The 16335-nt window shown below is 47.5% G+C and overlaps 1 protein-coding gene across 1 annotated transcript in view; it reads right to left on the bottom strand.

The window, feature by feature from the left end:
- Positions 1-11523: 11523 nt before the first annotated feature.
- Positions 11524-16335, bottom strand: part of SALL4 (spalt-like transcription factor 4) — a 19736-nt gene continuing 14924 nt past the window's right edge. The window contains exons 3-5 of the mRNA XM_006773649.1: positions 15046-16331; positions 14005-14282; positions 11524-12133 (exon numbers count right to left, since the gene is read on the bottom strand). Coding sequence (XP_006773712.1) covers positions 11717-12133; positions 14005-14282; positions 15046-16331 — 1981 coding nt within the window. The 3' untranslated portion in view covers positions 11524-11716. The remainder of the gene's footprint in view (positions 12134-14004; positions 14283-15045; positions 16332-16335) is intronic.

Below are 16335 nucleotides of genomic sequence, written 5' to 3'. Positions count from 1 at the left end.
GCGTCCGACAGTCACCAGCACACACGCAGCCCCCCTGCCAAGCTCAGCCATCGCGTTAAATACATTGTTTCACATGCTCACTCTTTTTTCTCACATGCTCACTCCTGCACCAACACGCAGTCACACGCCAGCCCCACACACGCTCATTCTCACCCGCTCATTCCCCACCATCCGACATTCACAAGCACACGGCACAGCTTCCCACCTCACTCCCAACGCTGACGTGTACAATCACACATGCACACACCCCAATGTTCACCCTCATGTGCCCATCCTGGGTCTCAGGCCTCACTCACGTGTGCCCCTAGGAATCGCAGTCGACACAGGGGCACACCCTGCCTCACTTCCCCGCCACCCTTCGCTCACTGTCACTCTCCCACCTGGATCCCTGGGAGTCACAATCACACACGTGCACACACACAAACCTGCACGCTCTCATTCTCACACTTCCTCCGCGAACTCTGGTGCTCACGCCGGCGCCCTCTCACTCCTTCAGACATTCAACCACACCCATTCACATCGCACACCCCCAACTCCTTCGCCCAGACCCTCAGCCACACTCACCGGCTCACACTCTCGCACAGTGTCTAACCTACCCGCTTCCCAAGGGCCTGAGGAAACGTTGAGAACAGAAAGACGATGAATAGTGGTGGCCCTGGTCCGTGTGCTCAGTGGTTGGAGCACTCACTGTGCGTGGGAGGCTCTCTCGCTTGATTCCCGGTCAAGGGCATGTACCTGGGTTGAAGGTTTGATCCTGGCCCCCCGTTGGGGTGTGTGCAGGAGGCGATCAGTGGATGTGTCTCTCTCACATCAATGTTTCTCTCTCTCCCACCCTGTCTCCCTCTCTCTCTCTCTCTGAAAATCTATGGAAAAAATATCCTCAGGTGAGGATTAACAAGAAAAGAAAGAAAATGAATAGTGGTGAAGGGACAGAGGGCAATTAAAAATCCTATGTAACTGAAAAGTCCCTCAAGGTAATACCTTACAAACTAACCTACTGCAACTAAAGTAAACTTTAAGTGGTTACACCTGTATACCTCCTGTGGCAGGGCGGGACTTTCAATTCCTTTGCTACAAATAATGGGGGAGCCACCAAAAATATGAGTCTGGGGCCCAGGGTGACAGAAGGAGGTGCGGGGTGGATCCCAAACCAAAGTGTGACTTAGCTCATGTCCCGATCAAGTTCCTCGAGGAAGAAGCATGTCTTTAGAAGTTGCTGCATTGCGCCTCTGAAGGGAGAAAAGCATTCTTGGCTAACCTTTGATGAATATTGACTAAGGGCTTGATTTGTTCCCATTACTGCTCTTAAGAGCATTCTGGTCTGCTTCGCTTTCTGATGTCTCTCTACATCTGGGGCGGTGATCGATACATCTCACGGCACACAGTGGGCACACAGTGAGCACTCAGTGGGCACTCAGTATTTGTTGAGTGGAGGAAGTGCTAACACCCTGACACCCAATTAGGGCAACAGAATAGGCCCCACCCTCTACCACCAGTCCCCTCTCAAACCCCACCCACCTCAGATCAGTTGCAGCCCCTCTTCTTCACGCCCCCCCCCACCACATGCGGTCACAAGACCACAGACATGGTGACCCTTTAACCCAGGGTCCCCCACACAGCTGGGGGTTAGTAACTGTGAGCTCTGTTTTTACCAAGCACCTCAAACATACCTGAGTTCCACTCTTAACCCTGCTGACAGGCTTGGCAGCTAAACCTAAGCAATCACACCCATTTCACAGGTGAGGAACGGGTAGCTCAGAGTGGCCTGCACAAAGCCACGTGGTTAGGGACAGGCTGGGCTCCAGACCTGGTCTTTCGGGCTCCAGAAGGCAGGAAAGATGGCCTCCTGTGACCGATGGAATCAGCCATCATGATACTCCAGGCACCTACTAATCCAGATCCCAAATAACCTTCAAGCTCCCTGTAGATCTTGTGGAGCCCGCCTGTGGCCACCCTCATCTGACTGGGCCCTCGTTTTCTAAAGTATGGAGTAATAACCGTGGCTTCCTCCTCACATACAAGCTGTCCGGCCTCAGTTTCCTCATCTGTAAAATGGACTCATTGGATTGTGGGAAGGATTGCATGAGTTAATCATATACATAAAGCAACTGGAATAGTGCCTACTCAAGGGAAGCAGTGAGTAAGGTCGTTATTACAGGGTTGTTAGAAGAATTTAGAGTAGTAATGGGAGCAGATGAAGCTCTTAGTACAACGCATGCTTCGTGGTAAATATTCATCTACTTTTTTTCTAGTGAGCATGTATCACTTTTACAATGTTTTTCTTTAAATTAATATACTTTTAAAAACCAAAGAGCCCCCTCTTAATCTCCAGAGGTAATAACATTTCCATATCAAGAGAAGAGTGATTTTTATTCCCTTTGCATTTTTGTTTTCCTTCAGTGCACTTTCATAATCATTGGAGAAGACACTATTTTAAAAATATATTTTTATTGATTTCAGAGAGGGAAGGAGAGGGAGAGGAAAGGAGAAACAGCAATGATGAGAGAGAATCCTGGTAAGCTGCCTCCTGCACGTCCCCCCGCACACCACCCCCCCCCGCCACAGCACAGGGGCATGGAGACAGGTGCTTAGCTGAGCTGTGCCCTGACCAGGAATCGAACCATGACCTCCTGGTTCATAGGTCGATGCTCAACCACCAAGCCACCCCAGCCAGGCTGGAGAAGGCACTTTTTAAGACTCCCTTTCAGCAAAGCAATCCCTCAGGACAAGAGGCACTTAAAGGCTTTCATCTCATCTTTTATTTTATTTTTAACTGATTTGAGAGAGAGAGAGAGAGAGAGAGAAAGAAACATTGATTTGCTGTTACAATTATTTATGCATTCATTGGTTGATTCTTGTATGTGCCCTGACCAGGGGTCGAACCCACAACCTTGGTATAGCAGAATGATGCTCTAACCCACTGAGCTACCCGGCCAGGGCATTATCTCACCTTGAGAGAGATCTAGAAGCTTGCCTGAGATAGGCAGGAGGCCCAGGGGGCCCTCAGAAACAGTGCCAGTGTTCAGGAGAGGAATAGAGTAGGGGCAGTGATGGGATGAGGAGTAATACTGGGCCCTACTCAGGGGGTGCAGCACCTGTCCCAGCCCTGCCTTCTGCCCATGGTGCTAGGAATGGTCCCCTCAGAGTTCTGATTTCTGAGGAGCAACCCCTTTCATGGCCTTGACAGCCCTCAGGCCCTGGGTGCAGTAAGCTGCCAACTCCTAGATACCCAGGGTGGAAAGGTCTTTAGTGGGTAAACCAACATAGCCCACAAATCAGAGAAACTGAGGCCCACAGGCGTGGCCAACAGATGGCAGACGCACCACTCAGCCTTATTTTCATAGATGTCCATGCTGGCTGCTCCTGCCTGTCCAATGTGGGAGGACCAGAAGCCGCGGGCACTAGCTGGGGAAAATGGGAACTCCATCAATAGCAATGATTTGGGAAAACTCAGGCCGGGCAGAGAAGTAATGAAGTCCTTTTGGTGTCTAGAACCTTCTCTCTGAATGAATGCTCTGGGTGGTCCCGAGAGCAGTTTCTCAACCTTGGCTCTACTGACATCTGGGCTGAATATTTCACTGTGGGGCCATCCCCTGTTAGCAGCATCCTGGCCTCCGCCCACTAGATGCCAGTAGCAGCCCCACCCCTCTCAGTTGTGACGACCACAGATGTCCTCAGACATTGCAAAATGATTCCTGGAGGGCAAAATTGTCCCTGGCTGAGACCTGCTGGGCTAGCATGTGATGTAAGACTGTGACTCTAACAGGAATCTCTTCTTCCCACCCCTCTTTTTAGGAAAAAAAACCTCTGTAAGTAACTGGCCAGGGTGTCACAGTAGTTGAGCCACACTGGCCGGATGAACCATGAGGTCAAGGTTTGATTTGATTCCCCATCAGGGCACATAAAGAAGCATAAATAATTGCAACAACAAATCTCTCTCTCTCTCTCTCTCTCTCTCTCTCTCTCTCTCTCTCCGGTTGGTGATTCTTTCTCATCATTGATGTTCCTTTCTCTTTTTTAAAAATATATTTTTATTGATTTCAGAGAGGAAGGGAGAGGGAGAGAGATAGAAACCAATAATGAGAGTCATTGATCGGCTGCCTCCTGCACGCCCCAACGAGCCAGCAACTTGGGCACGTACCCTGACTGGAATCTAACCGTGACCTCCTGGTCCATAGGTCAATGCTCAACCACTAAGCCATGCTTATGGGGATCATCATTGCATCATTGATGTCTCTCTCTCTCTTTCTCCCCTTCCCTCCCCCTCTCCCTCCCTTCCTCCCTCTCTCTCTCTCTACCCCTCCCTCTCCACAGCAATGCTATCTTCCAAAAAGAACAGGGAGTTTAGGGAAATTCCACAAACATTCACTCATTCACTGACAACCTACAATGTCCCAGGCCCTGGGGATACAGTTAAGAAGACAGACACAGCCCCTCTTCGTGGTGTCTAGGACTCTGCTAATTCCTAGAGGAGGTTATAAATGACTTTGAAAAGGGCAAGGTTACCTGTGCCTGTCATTGCTTTGAGCTATTTTACAACTCTACAAGGTGGAGAAAACTGATAGCAATACAGGTATTCTTGTCCATAGGAATGCAGATGGATTCTATCCCATGGGATGCCCTGGATTATTGCCCTGTGGATATTGACCAGGATTTGTAAATTCACTTCAGCATTCCTGATTGCTTATCATTGGGGAGTTCTTGCAATTCTTTGACTCCACTGTAAATCTGTTAATAAAATCTTATCCATTTTGTATTTGTAGAAGTCATGACTTCTCCTTTTTAAAATATGGTAGACAGAAAATAAACAAGTAAACATTTTAAAGTGCAGAATGCCATGTGGATAATAAAATAGAATGTGAATGAGATGCTTGTTAATCATCCTAACTTGCTAGAAATAAAAAGTTGGCAACCCTAAACTGTTCCCTGTTTCACATCCCCTATTTTTTTAAAAATGTTTTAAATATATTTTTATTGATTTCTGAGAGGAAGGGAAAGGGAGAGAGAGAAATATCAATGATGAGAGAGAATCATTGATCAGCTGCATCCTGCACGCCCCGTACAGGGGTTTGAGCCCGAAACCCAGGCATGTGCCCTGACCAGGAATCAAACGGTGACCTCCTGGTGCATAGGTCTATGCTCAACCACTGAGCCACACTGGCTGGGCTAAATTTTTATTGATTGATTTGAGAGAGAGAGAGCGAGAGACACCAATTTGTGTCATTCCACATATTTATGCATTCATTGGTTGACTCTTGTATGTGCCCTAACTGGAGATCAAACCAACTGGGCTACATGCCGGGCCACCTCCCTCCCCTATTTTTTTAAAAACAATTTCATTGGCCTGTGGAATCCCAAAGATTAGCAATCTTAAATTCCATTAGTAAAAAAAAAAAAAAAAATCCATTAGTTTCTTCTTCCTCCTCTGTGGTCTTCGCCACATGAGAAAATGAAGATGAAGATAGAATCGTCTCTGACACAATTTACTCAAGACATTTACGGAGGTCAGGGAAAATAATTTCTCCCAAGTTTCTGAGATGCAAAATGGACATTATCTTCAAGACAAAGGAGCTGCCGACCAGAGGCCAGAGGGCACCTCCTGAACCACGTGACCTCCTCCCTCGGGCTCAAGAAATTGAACCAAAAGAATCTACCTGATCCAGAGCTGGAACAAAATTAACTAAATGGGACTGTGTAGATTTGCTGAGCCAAACAGGTGAAACAGAGACAGCTACCATATTGGAATGCTCCTTGTGCCCTAGGGCCCAGACCAGTGATGGCGAACCTATGACACGCGTGTCAGAAGTGACACGTGAACTCATTGTTTTGGTTGATTTTTCTTTGTTAAATGGCATTTAAATATATAAAATAAATATCAAAAATATAAGTCTTTGTTTTACTATGGTTGCAAATATCAAAAAATTTCTATATGTGACATGGCACCAGAGTTAAGTTAGGGTTTTTCAAAATGCTGACACGCCGAGCTCAAAAGGTTTGCCATCACTGGCCTAGACCAAGTGCTTTCATACTCTCATACAATCTCACTGTGCTACGATCCACATAGTATCCTCATTTTGCAGGTGAGTTATTTGAGGACCCACAATTCAATTGCCCTAGGGCACCCAGCCACAGCGCTGACCTGGGACTCTCCCAAAGGAGTGGCCAGTTATCTCATCATGAACCCATGTTTCCCGATTTGAAAGGTACCTTTATCATCTAACTCCTTCCCAACCAACCTCTTGTTTCTGGACTTCCTACATATCTGACAGTGTTACCTTCCCTGTCTGGGCTCAAGCCCTCTGCCGAAGGTCGTCTTGTTATGGGAGTTGCCATTGAAGAGCTTCCTATGAAGGTGCAGATATTTCAACACCTTCCTTGTGGTTTTAGCTACACTGCCACCTGGGTCATCCTGGTGCAGATTTATCTGAACCTCACCTTCCCCGTTCTTGCTTTTGTAAAAAAAATCCTTACCCCAGGACACACTTTTTAAAAATCTATATATTTTTATTGATTTCAGAGAGGAATGGAGAGGGAGAGAGGGATAGAAACATCAATGATGAGAGAGAATCATTGATCGGCTGCCTCCTGCATGCGCCACACTGGGGATTGAGTCCGAAACCAAGGCATGTGTCCTTGACCAGAATCAAACCCGGGACCCTTCCATCCGCAGGTCAACACTCTATCCACTGAGCCAAACTGGCCAGGGCAGGACACACTTTTATTGATTTCTTTTTCTTATCGAGAGGAAAAGAGACAGAAACATCAATGTGCAAAACATTGACCGGTTGGCTGCCTTCTGCACGTGCCAGACCTGGGATCAAACCCACAACCTAGGTATGTGCCCTGACCAGGAGTGGAACCCAAAACCTTTTGGTGTTTGGGAATGTGGTTCAACCCACTGAGCCACCCGGCTAGGGCCACCTTCCCCATTCTTTTTTTTTTTTTTTAATATATCTTTATTGATTTCAGAGAGGGAGAGGAAGAGATAGAAACATCAGTGATGAGAGAGAATCATTGCATGCCCCCTACTGGGGATCAAACCCACAGCCTGGGCATGTGCCCTTGACCAGAATTGAACCCAGGACCCTTCAGTCCGCAGACCGACACTCTATCCACTGAGCCAAACCAGCTAGGGCCTTCCCCATTCTTAATGGCTCTTAGGCAAGTTCTGCTGCCAAAAAGTACTTCACCTGGAGGGCCCCCTCTCCAAATGCATCCACATCATGCAAACAATTCCTTTCCCAGAATACTGTTTAAACATGTTCTGGGGGTACCAACTAAAGCCAGCGGGCCAGGGAAAAAGAAGTTTGCCTCCAACCCCCCCACCCCCCGCCCAAGTTTTATTGAGATATAATTGGCCATTTATACAAGCCAAGATGTTGAGAACCCCTTAAATCATCTATCAAATATCAAAACAGAGTTCTGAACATGTGGAACCCACAGAAGAAGACACGAGAAGACAGGCAGGTCTCAGGTCTGAAGAGCAGGTCCTACAGCGGCTGTATTGCCCACCTCCTGTGCTCCATAAACTCAGAGGACTCACTGTGCTCACATCACAGCCTACTCTTCCAAACCCGAAACGCCGATTCGAAAGAATATATGCACCCCTATGTTCACTGCAGCGTTATTTACAATAGCCAAGCTGTGGAAACAACCCAAGAGTCCATCAGTAGGTGAGTGGATAAAAAAAGCTGTGGTACATTTATACAATGGAGTAATACTCAGCCATAAATAAAGAAGGAAATCTTACCCTTTGCAATAGCATGGGTGGACCAGGACAGCCTTCTGCTAAGTGAAATGAGCCAATCAGAGAAAGACAGGAACCATATCATTTCACTCATATGTAAAATCTAATGAACAAAATGAACTAACAATCAAAATAGAGAGCAGGCAGACAGTTGTGGGGGGAGGGGAGATCCAGATGGCGGGGTGTGGAGGGAAATGAGCAAAAAATAGAGAAAAATACTCATGGACAGAAACAACAGTGAGATGACTGCCTGGAGGTGGAGGGAGGGAGGGAGGGTACATGGGCATAAATGGTGATGGACAGAAACTTGACTTGGGGTGGTGAACACACAATACAATGTACAGATGATGTATAGAATTGTGCACCTGAAACCTGTTTTGTTTACTAGTGTCACCCCAATTAAGTCAATAAAAAGGGGGGAAAAGAGCTGAAAGTTTTGTATATATATATGTGTAATATATATACACATACTAGAGGCCCGGTGCACAAATGGGGTCCCTCAGGGTGGCCTGCAGAGATTGGGCTTGCACCCCCAGCCTCGCAGCCCCGCAGCCCCACCTGGCATCCCGTGTTGGCCTGGTGCCACCCCCTCACCTGCTCCACCATTCTGTCCTGCCCTTGGCAGGGCCCATTGGGGCCAGTGATACCTCCACAGCTGCCCACTGCCAGTGCCCCTTGCCGATGCCCACCATGTTCTGTGCCACCCCCTGGTGGTCAGTGCACATCATAGTGACCACCAAAGGGGACAATTTGCATATTAGGCTTTTATTTTATATATATATATGGAATGGGCTTCAAAGATTAGGGCTGAGAAAATAGACACACACACCATACACTTATGGAAACATCACAATTTTTGTGCTAGCAATCCCTCAAGTACAAATTTACCGAGTTAATTCAAATGCAAAAAAAAAAAAACTATGCCACGAAGATGATCAAATTCTTTTTTAAAAACTTTTTTATTAAATTTAGAGAGGAAGGGAGGGGAGGGAAGGAGGGAGGGAGAGAGAGAGAGAGACACATCCACTTGCTGTTTCACTTCTTTATGCATTCATTGGTTGCTTCTTGTTCCCTGACTGAGGATTGAACCTGCAACCTGGGCATATTGGGATGATGCTCTAACCAACTGAGCTACCCAGCCAGGGCAATGATCAAAATGCTTTAACAAAATAGTGTGAGGGAAATAGACGTACCGTCTAAAATAGCTAATTAAACATTTCTATATTATTGTAGATATTTTAAAACAACTAGCCAGAAACGGGCTTTGCTTGGGAAAGATGTGTAAAATATGCTGGAGAGGGGGGAAAGATATATACATTTTTTTCTTAAGTAATATAATTACCATACATTTGAGTCCAGAAAGACATAACTCACCTGTGGGTTACTATCAAGAGGGAGAAAGTGTGAAAATTGTACACTTGGGACCAAGGCATGTTACTAGCTTAAATTAGGTACTTTCCATTTCAGCTATCTTAAGGACCAGCTTAATCTGGCTCTGAGTCACAGTGTGGCTGCTTCTTCCTAAATTTAGCACTGAGGCCAAAGGACAGACCTTGAGGGTCAGGGGAGGGTGGAAAACATCCACTTGCAAAGGAAGTTGACATGCAGGTCAAAGGTCATCAGAACACAACTCCCAGCCCTTTGCTGGATGTCAAGGGAATAGACCTCAGGATAACGTGGGGTCCACAGCCACAAAGGTTCTGGGGTCTCATGCTGCTTCTTGCCATTGGGTTTGCAAAGACAAACAGCAAAAGATGGGCAACAAGAGGGCACGTTACCAGGTCACTAACCTGGCCTTGCCCTGTGTCTCCCTCCAATGAGTACTTTTCCCACTACCCTTGGAATTAAGGGCTGCCTATTTGACTCTCAGCCCATTCCCTCCTAAGCAACCCATAATTATGAGATGGTTAAAAATGCTCTCTCTCTGCCCAGTGACTTGGTCAGGATGGACTGAGATGTGGGGGAGTCTAGGGCATAAGTCCTCTATAGTCATAAGCAAACACAAGCAAGAGTTCTCTAGTGAAGTTAACTCTAATAAAACTTTTACGCCTTAAAAAAAGATACAGCCAAAACCGGTTTGGCTCAGTGGATAGAGCATCGGCCTGCGGACTGAAGGGTCCCAGGTTCGATTCCGGTCAAGGGCATGTACCTGGGTTGCGGGCACATCCCCAGTGGGAGGTGTGCAGGAGGCAGCTGATCGATGTTTCTCTCTCATCGATGTTTCTAACTATCTCTCTCCCTTCCTCTCTGTAAGAAATCAATAAAATATATTTAAAAATAAAATAAAAAAAGATACAGCCTGGCCAGGGTTGCTCAGTGGTTGAGTGTCCACCTATGAACAGGTCAGAGTTCGATTCCCGGTCGGAGCACAAGCCTGGGTTGCGGGCTTGATCCCGTGTGGGGCGTGCAGGAGGCAGCCAGTCAATAATTCTCGGTCATCATTGATGTTTCTATCTCTCTCTCTTTCTCCCTCTCTGAAATCAATAAAAAAAAATTTTTTTTTTAAAAAGAAAAGAGATGAACCAGCAAGTAGTTGGTTACGTGCTTGAGAAGTGGGTCAAGCACAGATGTAACTGGATAAACGTCTTCATTGTTAGGACCTTGAGGTCAGGAGTCACCTGGAAATGTTTGTCAAGGATGGACTCTCAGGTTAGAGCAGAAAGGACCAGAAAAACTTAGATACATCTGGTGAGGGGAAAAATACCAAAATTTATTTTCCATCAGTCAGCATCAGCAGGTAAAACTACAAGTTTTTCTCTGTAGATCATACATTCACAAGGCATAACAGTGAGAAAGCCTCTGGCATGTCCTCTGTAACAATATCCACTTCACAGTGTAAACAGGTTCTAGTATTGTGTTCATTTACAATTTCAGAAGGAAAGGCACAACTTGGCAAAAAAATAATTTTTTTTTTATCCTGAAGTCAGGTGCAGTAATCCAGAGACCAACTTTTGATACACGTTTTGATGTACATTTCCACATTGAGGGGAAAGACTCAGAAACCAGGGTCTTTCCTTCTTCTTCCTCGTTAAATCATCAAAGTTTGAGCATTTGCTTATTATATATGCAAGAAAGGGATTTAAAAAAAAAAATCACAAAACATCTTGGGAGTCCCAGCCGCTCCCACCAATACATCAACTCTTAGGTTTAAGACAGGGACTGGGAACACTTTCAGCGGTCATAAAATAGGAAAAGAGAGACTAACGCTACAAAAATAAAAAATAAATGAGGTAGATAAATTAAAGCTTTCATACCCAGGACTCGCCTGTTCCAACTCCGTAACCTTCATGCAGTACTCACGGGGGAAAGAATCTTCACAATTACTTGGCATAAGTCACATCAAAGTTTTTATAAAAAGTAGTATGTGAACCTCGTATCAGAAACATGCCCTCCATGAGTTTCTTCAAGAATGAAAGACTCATTTCTTCGCTAGAGTAGGCACTGGTGAACTACATCAAGTCACCTGAGGTCCCCTGCTCAGGTGCCCACCTGTCCTGGTGTTCAGGAAGGCGGCATCTGAAAGCAGGGAAGACATTGGCACATGCAGCGCCCCCTCCCCAGTTAAGCTAAGCAGTTTCTTTCCCATCATGGTTCAGTAAGTTCCAACTTGAAACAGGGGACAATCTTTGGACACAGTTCCTCTAGCTTGTACACAGTCTTCATATATACAGTTTGTCTCAAGTAACAAAGCCACTTTGCAAGACCCGCTTCTTCCAAAATTAAAAAAAAAAAATACTAGTCTGTATTTATTTTAGTATGTGTGTGGTTTGGTTTGGTTTTTTTAGCAAAGCAGCATAGCAACATCGTGATTGTTGGACGTGCCTGAGGTTGTGGTCACAACTGTAAACATTCGCACATCAGTAAAAAAACGAACAGGAGAAGATGGGTTTTTAACAACAACGACAAAAACAAAAGATCCAGTTCAAGCGGTCACTCGGCATTTCTCCTTCACACGGGCTCTCCCGTCGCTTAGCTGACCGCAATCTTGTTTTCCTCCAGGAAGTGAGGGAACTGGTGTTTGGGGACGCTGTCAGCAGCACCCGGCTTTTCCACGTCGCTGCTAACTGACTGGGAGCCATCGATCTTGGAGACGGTGGTGTTGCTGACAACGGAGCTGGCACCCAGGGACACGGGGAGAGTCGGGATGCCTCCGCTCTGGATCACCGAGATCTCGTTGGTCTTCATGGCCAGACCACCGTTGAGCATGGTGGTGTACTGGTTCCACACAACAGGGTCCACGTTCACTGAAGGGGCCATGATGTCCTTGGGAAACACCTCTGGGACCCTCTTTGTGTCTGTTCCTAGAAGAGCCATGGTGTTCTCGATGGCCAGCTTCCTCCCGCGGCGGGCGGAGCTGTTGTTGGCGCCATGCGTCATATAGTGAACCTAGGGGAAGAGGGACAGAAAGGTTTCCACCGAAACTGAGATGTGAATGCACGCTGACAAGCCAAAGTCAGCCTGTGTGTGGGTTTGGTTCTAGCCAAACGGTATTAACATAATTTATATTTAAAAATTAGATTTCATATATAAAAGATCCAGATATCTGTTCTCTTGAGGGGGAAAAAAATTTAGATGCTTGTACTACCTACTGCTTCTTCAACTCCTTTCTGCAATTACTTTCCTGGTTCTGCTTGAATTCTCAACCCCCTTGCAGCTTCTTTAAAAAACTGAAGCGGTACCAGGCTTTCTCATTTCATCTTCACTGACAACCTTAGTAGTCGGGAGTTACCTCATAGAGCTCGGAAGTGACTTGCTCTTTATCACTCTAAGAAGCTGTTAAGATGTTGCAGGCATCATTTGAAACACTTGACTATATAACTCATTTCATCTCCAGGACAAGCCTGAGGCCATCGTTACCAGGACCCCCATGCCTGGGAAACACAGAACGAGGAGCACCTGCCTCAAGCCCCCAGTGCAGCGAGAGCAGCTCCAGGCCTCCCCTGGCTGATGGCAGGGCCTGTGATCAAATGTAACCTTTGTATTTCTGGGAGTCGTATTAGAGCTGAAGTTACTTCATGTTCTTCCTCCTGCAGTTTTGCCAATTGGAATGAAAAGAATAGGTTGTTTTGTAATAAGTATTTTCAATTTTTAAAATGACATATACAGTTGTCTCCTAGGTCATCTTTAAGATGAAGTTCCAATCTTTATTCTAACTACAAAGAAGTAAACGAATGTTCTACTCTGGAGAGGGAGAGAAAGAGAACCAGAGAAACATGCCTTGTGTAAAACCAGAGGCCAGGCCAAGAGGAACACTCAGGTCCCCAATTTCCATCCTGTGTCCTCACGCGGGCCACTTCCAATCCTTACGTGGGAGGGTCTTCTCTCCATCTCCTGTGTGAGATCTTAGGTGGAACCAACTTGTCATGTAACGATAGGCCATAGACCCAGCTGTACTATTTTGAAATGCACTGCTGCTGACCTGGAGGCACACTGCGGAGGTACTTTATTGTCTGTCTAACAGATGGTATTCTTTTCAAACCAGCAGCCTCAGAAGACAAAAGCAACGGACAGTGCAGGGTGGCCATCACATGATTGATCAACTCTACGTTACTACACAAGACAGATACCATCTATGATTCCACACATCTACTAAACGATTGCTGAAAGGCAGCATGGTCTGCCCAGCCCGGAAGGACGATGGCCTACGCTAAACTTAACACCAAGAGACGGGAGCGGAGTGCAGACTTTGTGCCCGCCCCTTGTAAAATGTGTCATGATTCTAGCTGCACTGAGATGAGAAAAGAGTCGCTGATCACAGACACTGACAGCAAGAGGCATCCAGTATCAGAGATGCCAGGATAGAGAAAATACAGTTATTTTTATTTTGTTTTTTATGTTTTTGTTAATCCTCAGCCGAGGACATTTTTTTCCATTGATTTTCAGAGAGTGGAAGGGAGGGAGCGAGACTGAGAAACATTGATCTGAGAGACACATCAATTGGTTGCCTCCCACACGTGCCCTGGTCAGGCCAGGGATCTAGAGCCAGGGAAGAGGTCGAGCCTGTAACCGAGGTACGTGCCCTTGACCAGAACTGAACCCGGGACCCTTCAGGTCCACAGGCCAACACTCTATCCACTGAGCCAAACTGGCTCGGACAAGAAAATTTACTTCTTTTTAAAGAATATTTCTCTGAAGAGCCAGTTTTGAAGTGTAATATCCCATTTGCTCCTAGCAGAAGGTGTGCTATGGATGGAGAACACCAAGAGATGCCCCTCCCGACCTGGGTCCTATCCCCGCCGAAACCCTAGGGAACTCACCTTCAAGTTGCCTTTGGTGGTGAAAGCTCGCCCACAGATGTTACACACGAAGGGCTTCTCCCCCGTGTGAGTCCGCTCGTGAATCTGGAGGGCGCTGGCCGACGAGAAGTTCTTCCCGCACCGCGTGCAGGCGTGCTGCTTGCCCTGGCGGCGTGGCTGGGCCGCCAGCAGAGGAGCCAGGCCTGGGGACATGGTCACGGGTCCAAACGCACCAGGAACTTCCACTTTGACATAGGTTGGCTGGGCTCGGACAAATGCTGATGGGAGACTGCTCCGACCTAGTACGCAGAGAAAAAAATCCCAAAACTTGATCACCCCAAACTCATTCACACTCAAACCAAAAAAGAACTTTGAAAACTCCTGCCCACCACTCGGCTTCCTGGAAAGGACTTCAGGAAGTTCACACCACGGAAGCAGCTCTCCTTTCACTTTACCTGTGCGGAGAATGATCGTGACTCACACACTTAGGAAATTTTACCATTCTGCTGTAAAGGTATGTAACACACAACATGCATTCAAGTCCAAACCCCTATATAAAGAGTTACCTTGAAGTATGACCAGGTGCCCATCCTTCTCTATGATGTAGTTGTCCCCCCATTTTGCCATTAATGACATTAATAGGCACCCCACCGTTTATATGTGCATTTCAAAAGGGTTAGATACTTTTTACCCCATTATTCATTTGTGAACCTCACACTAGGGAGTGGGACCTATGGTTTGTCTCAGTGGCCAAATAACAGTGCCCACCTCCTCAAAATGCCTCTGCTCTTTAAGATTACCCTATGTCCCCACAGGGCCCAACCACCAAAACAAAAACAAAAACAGCCCACTGTCCACAGCCAACGGGCATTAAATCAAAGATGTCCTTCCTGGGATAAAGGAAGTTACTCTTTCGCTCCACCCAGAAGTGCAGAATGGCTACCTGCCCTACAGAGGACGCTTCACATTTACCACACTCTCCGTGTGCCAAGTTCAACCCAGGTTCCTTTTGGATGACCTTGTGCCTGAAACGGACATAAGTTAAATCCAAAGCTCTATCACCTTCCATCTCGGTGCGGCTGCTGTCGGAGCTGTCTGCTCTGCCACCAGCATCAGGAGACTTGGACTTGATGCTTTCTGCTTGGCTATTGGCCGGGGAGAGGGCCTGAAAGGAGGTCGCCTCCAGGATGTCTGGACTTCGGCTCTGATACTCCTGGTCTCCCATCACTGAGGACGAGGAGTCGTTGGTCAAGCCATCGCTCTCCACCGAACCGTTCTCTCGGCTGCTCTGCCGCTGCAGGACCAGAGGAGCCGGACCCAGCTTCCCCGAGGCCTCCAGGGGGGCCATCAAGGTGAACCCCGTTGTGGGCGATGCCGAGTGGATGCTGGAAAGAGGCAGGGGGACCTTCGAGGAGCTGCTGGGAGCGTCCTGGGAGCCGACTTCATCAACATCGATGCTTTCGACAATGTCGTCGTGACAGACAGCACCTGTGCTGCCGTTCTCACCCACCACCATCAGCTCCGGACCCACCAAGTCACAGGGACTCTCGGGCAGGGGCGTGTTGGGAATCTGACCACCCATGTGCATCCGGATATGCTGCTGCAACATGACTGCGTTGGTAAACTTCTTCTGGCAGATGGGGCACGAGTGCTGCGTCTTTATGGATGTGTTGGTTCGGTGAACCCCGAAGTGTGTCTTCAGGTTGCCTTTGGTGGAGAAAGCTCGGTCACAGATCTTACAGCGGAAGGGCCTCTCCCCGGTGTGGGTTCGGTAATGCATTTTGAGGGAGCTTTGGCAGCTTAAGACCCGGTGGCAAATGAGACATTCGTTGGGGTCAGTGGTGGCCTTGTCAATGTTCTCAACCAGCTGCTGCAACTTCATGGTCTCCGACCCTGGCTCGGGTGTCCCTCTCCCTTGGAAGCCACCAGCCCTTGGGGAATTATGGTTTGGCCCCACCCCAGAGAGTAGGGATCCGTCCTCACTTTCTGGAGACGGCCCAGGCTGCAGGTCGGGGACCAGTGGGCCACCCATTAGGTCCTTGGGGTTAGTCCCCGAAGAGAGGTTCTGAGGTAGACCTACATTGGGGGTCCCTGTGACCAGGACAGGCTTGCTGTCTAGAGAGAGACTCGATTCATCTATGGGGACAGGTACAGAGAGCGCATAGGGAACGCCATTGCCTGCTGCCATTTTGTCGTGGAACTCGGTAAACAGCTGGGGGTTCGCCTTCACCTGGGGGTGTCGATGAAAGTGTACCTTGAGGTTGCCCTTGGTGGTGAACCGGTGGCCACAGACAGAGCACACGAAGGGTCTCTCTCCAGTGTGGGAGCGGAGGTGGATCTGCAAGGAGCTCT

Source organism: Myotis davidii, unplaced genomic scaffold (assembly GCF_000327345.1).
Source record: "Myotis davidii unplaced genomic scaffold, ASM32734v1 scaffold27, whole genome shotgun sequence".
Taxonomy (NCBI): domain Eukaryota; kingdom Metazoa; phylum Chordata; class Mammalia; order Chiroptera; family Vespertilionidae; genus Myotis; species Myotis davidii.
The sequence above is the reverse complement of the archived record's forward strand: the minus strand, read 5'-3'. Positions and strand labels throughout refer to the sequence as shown.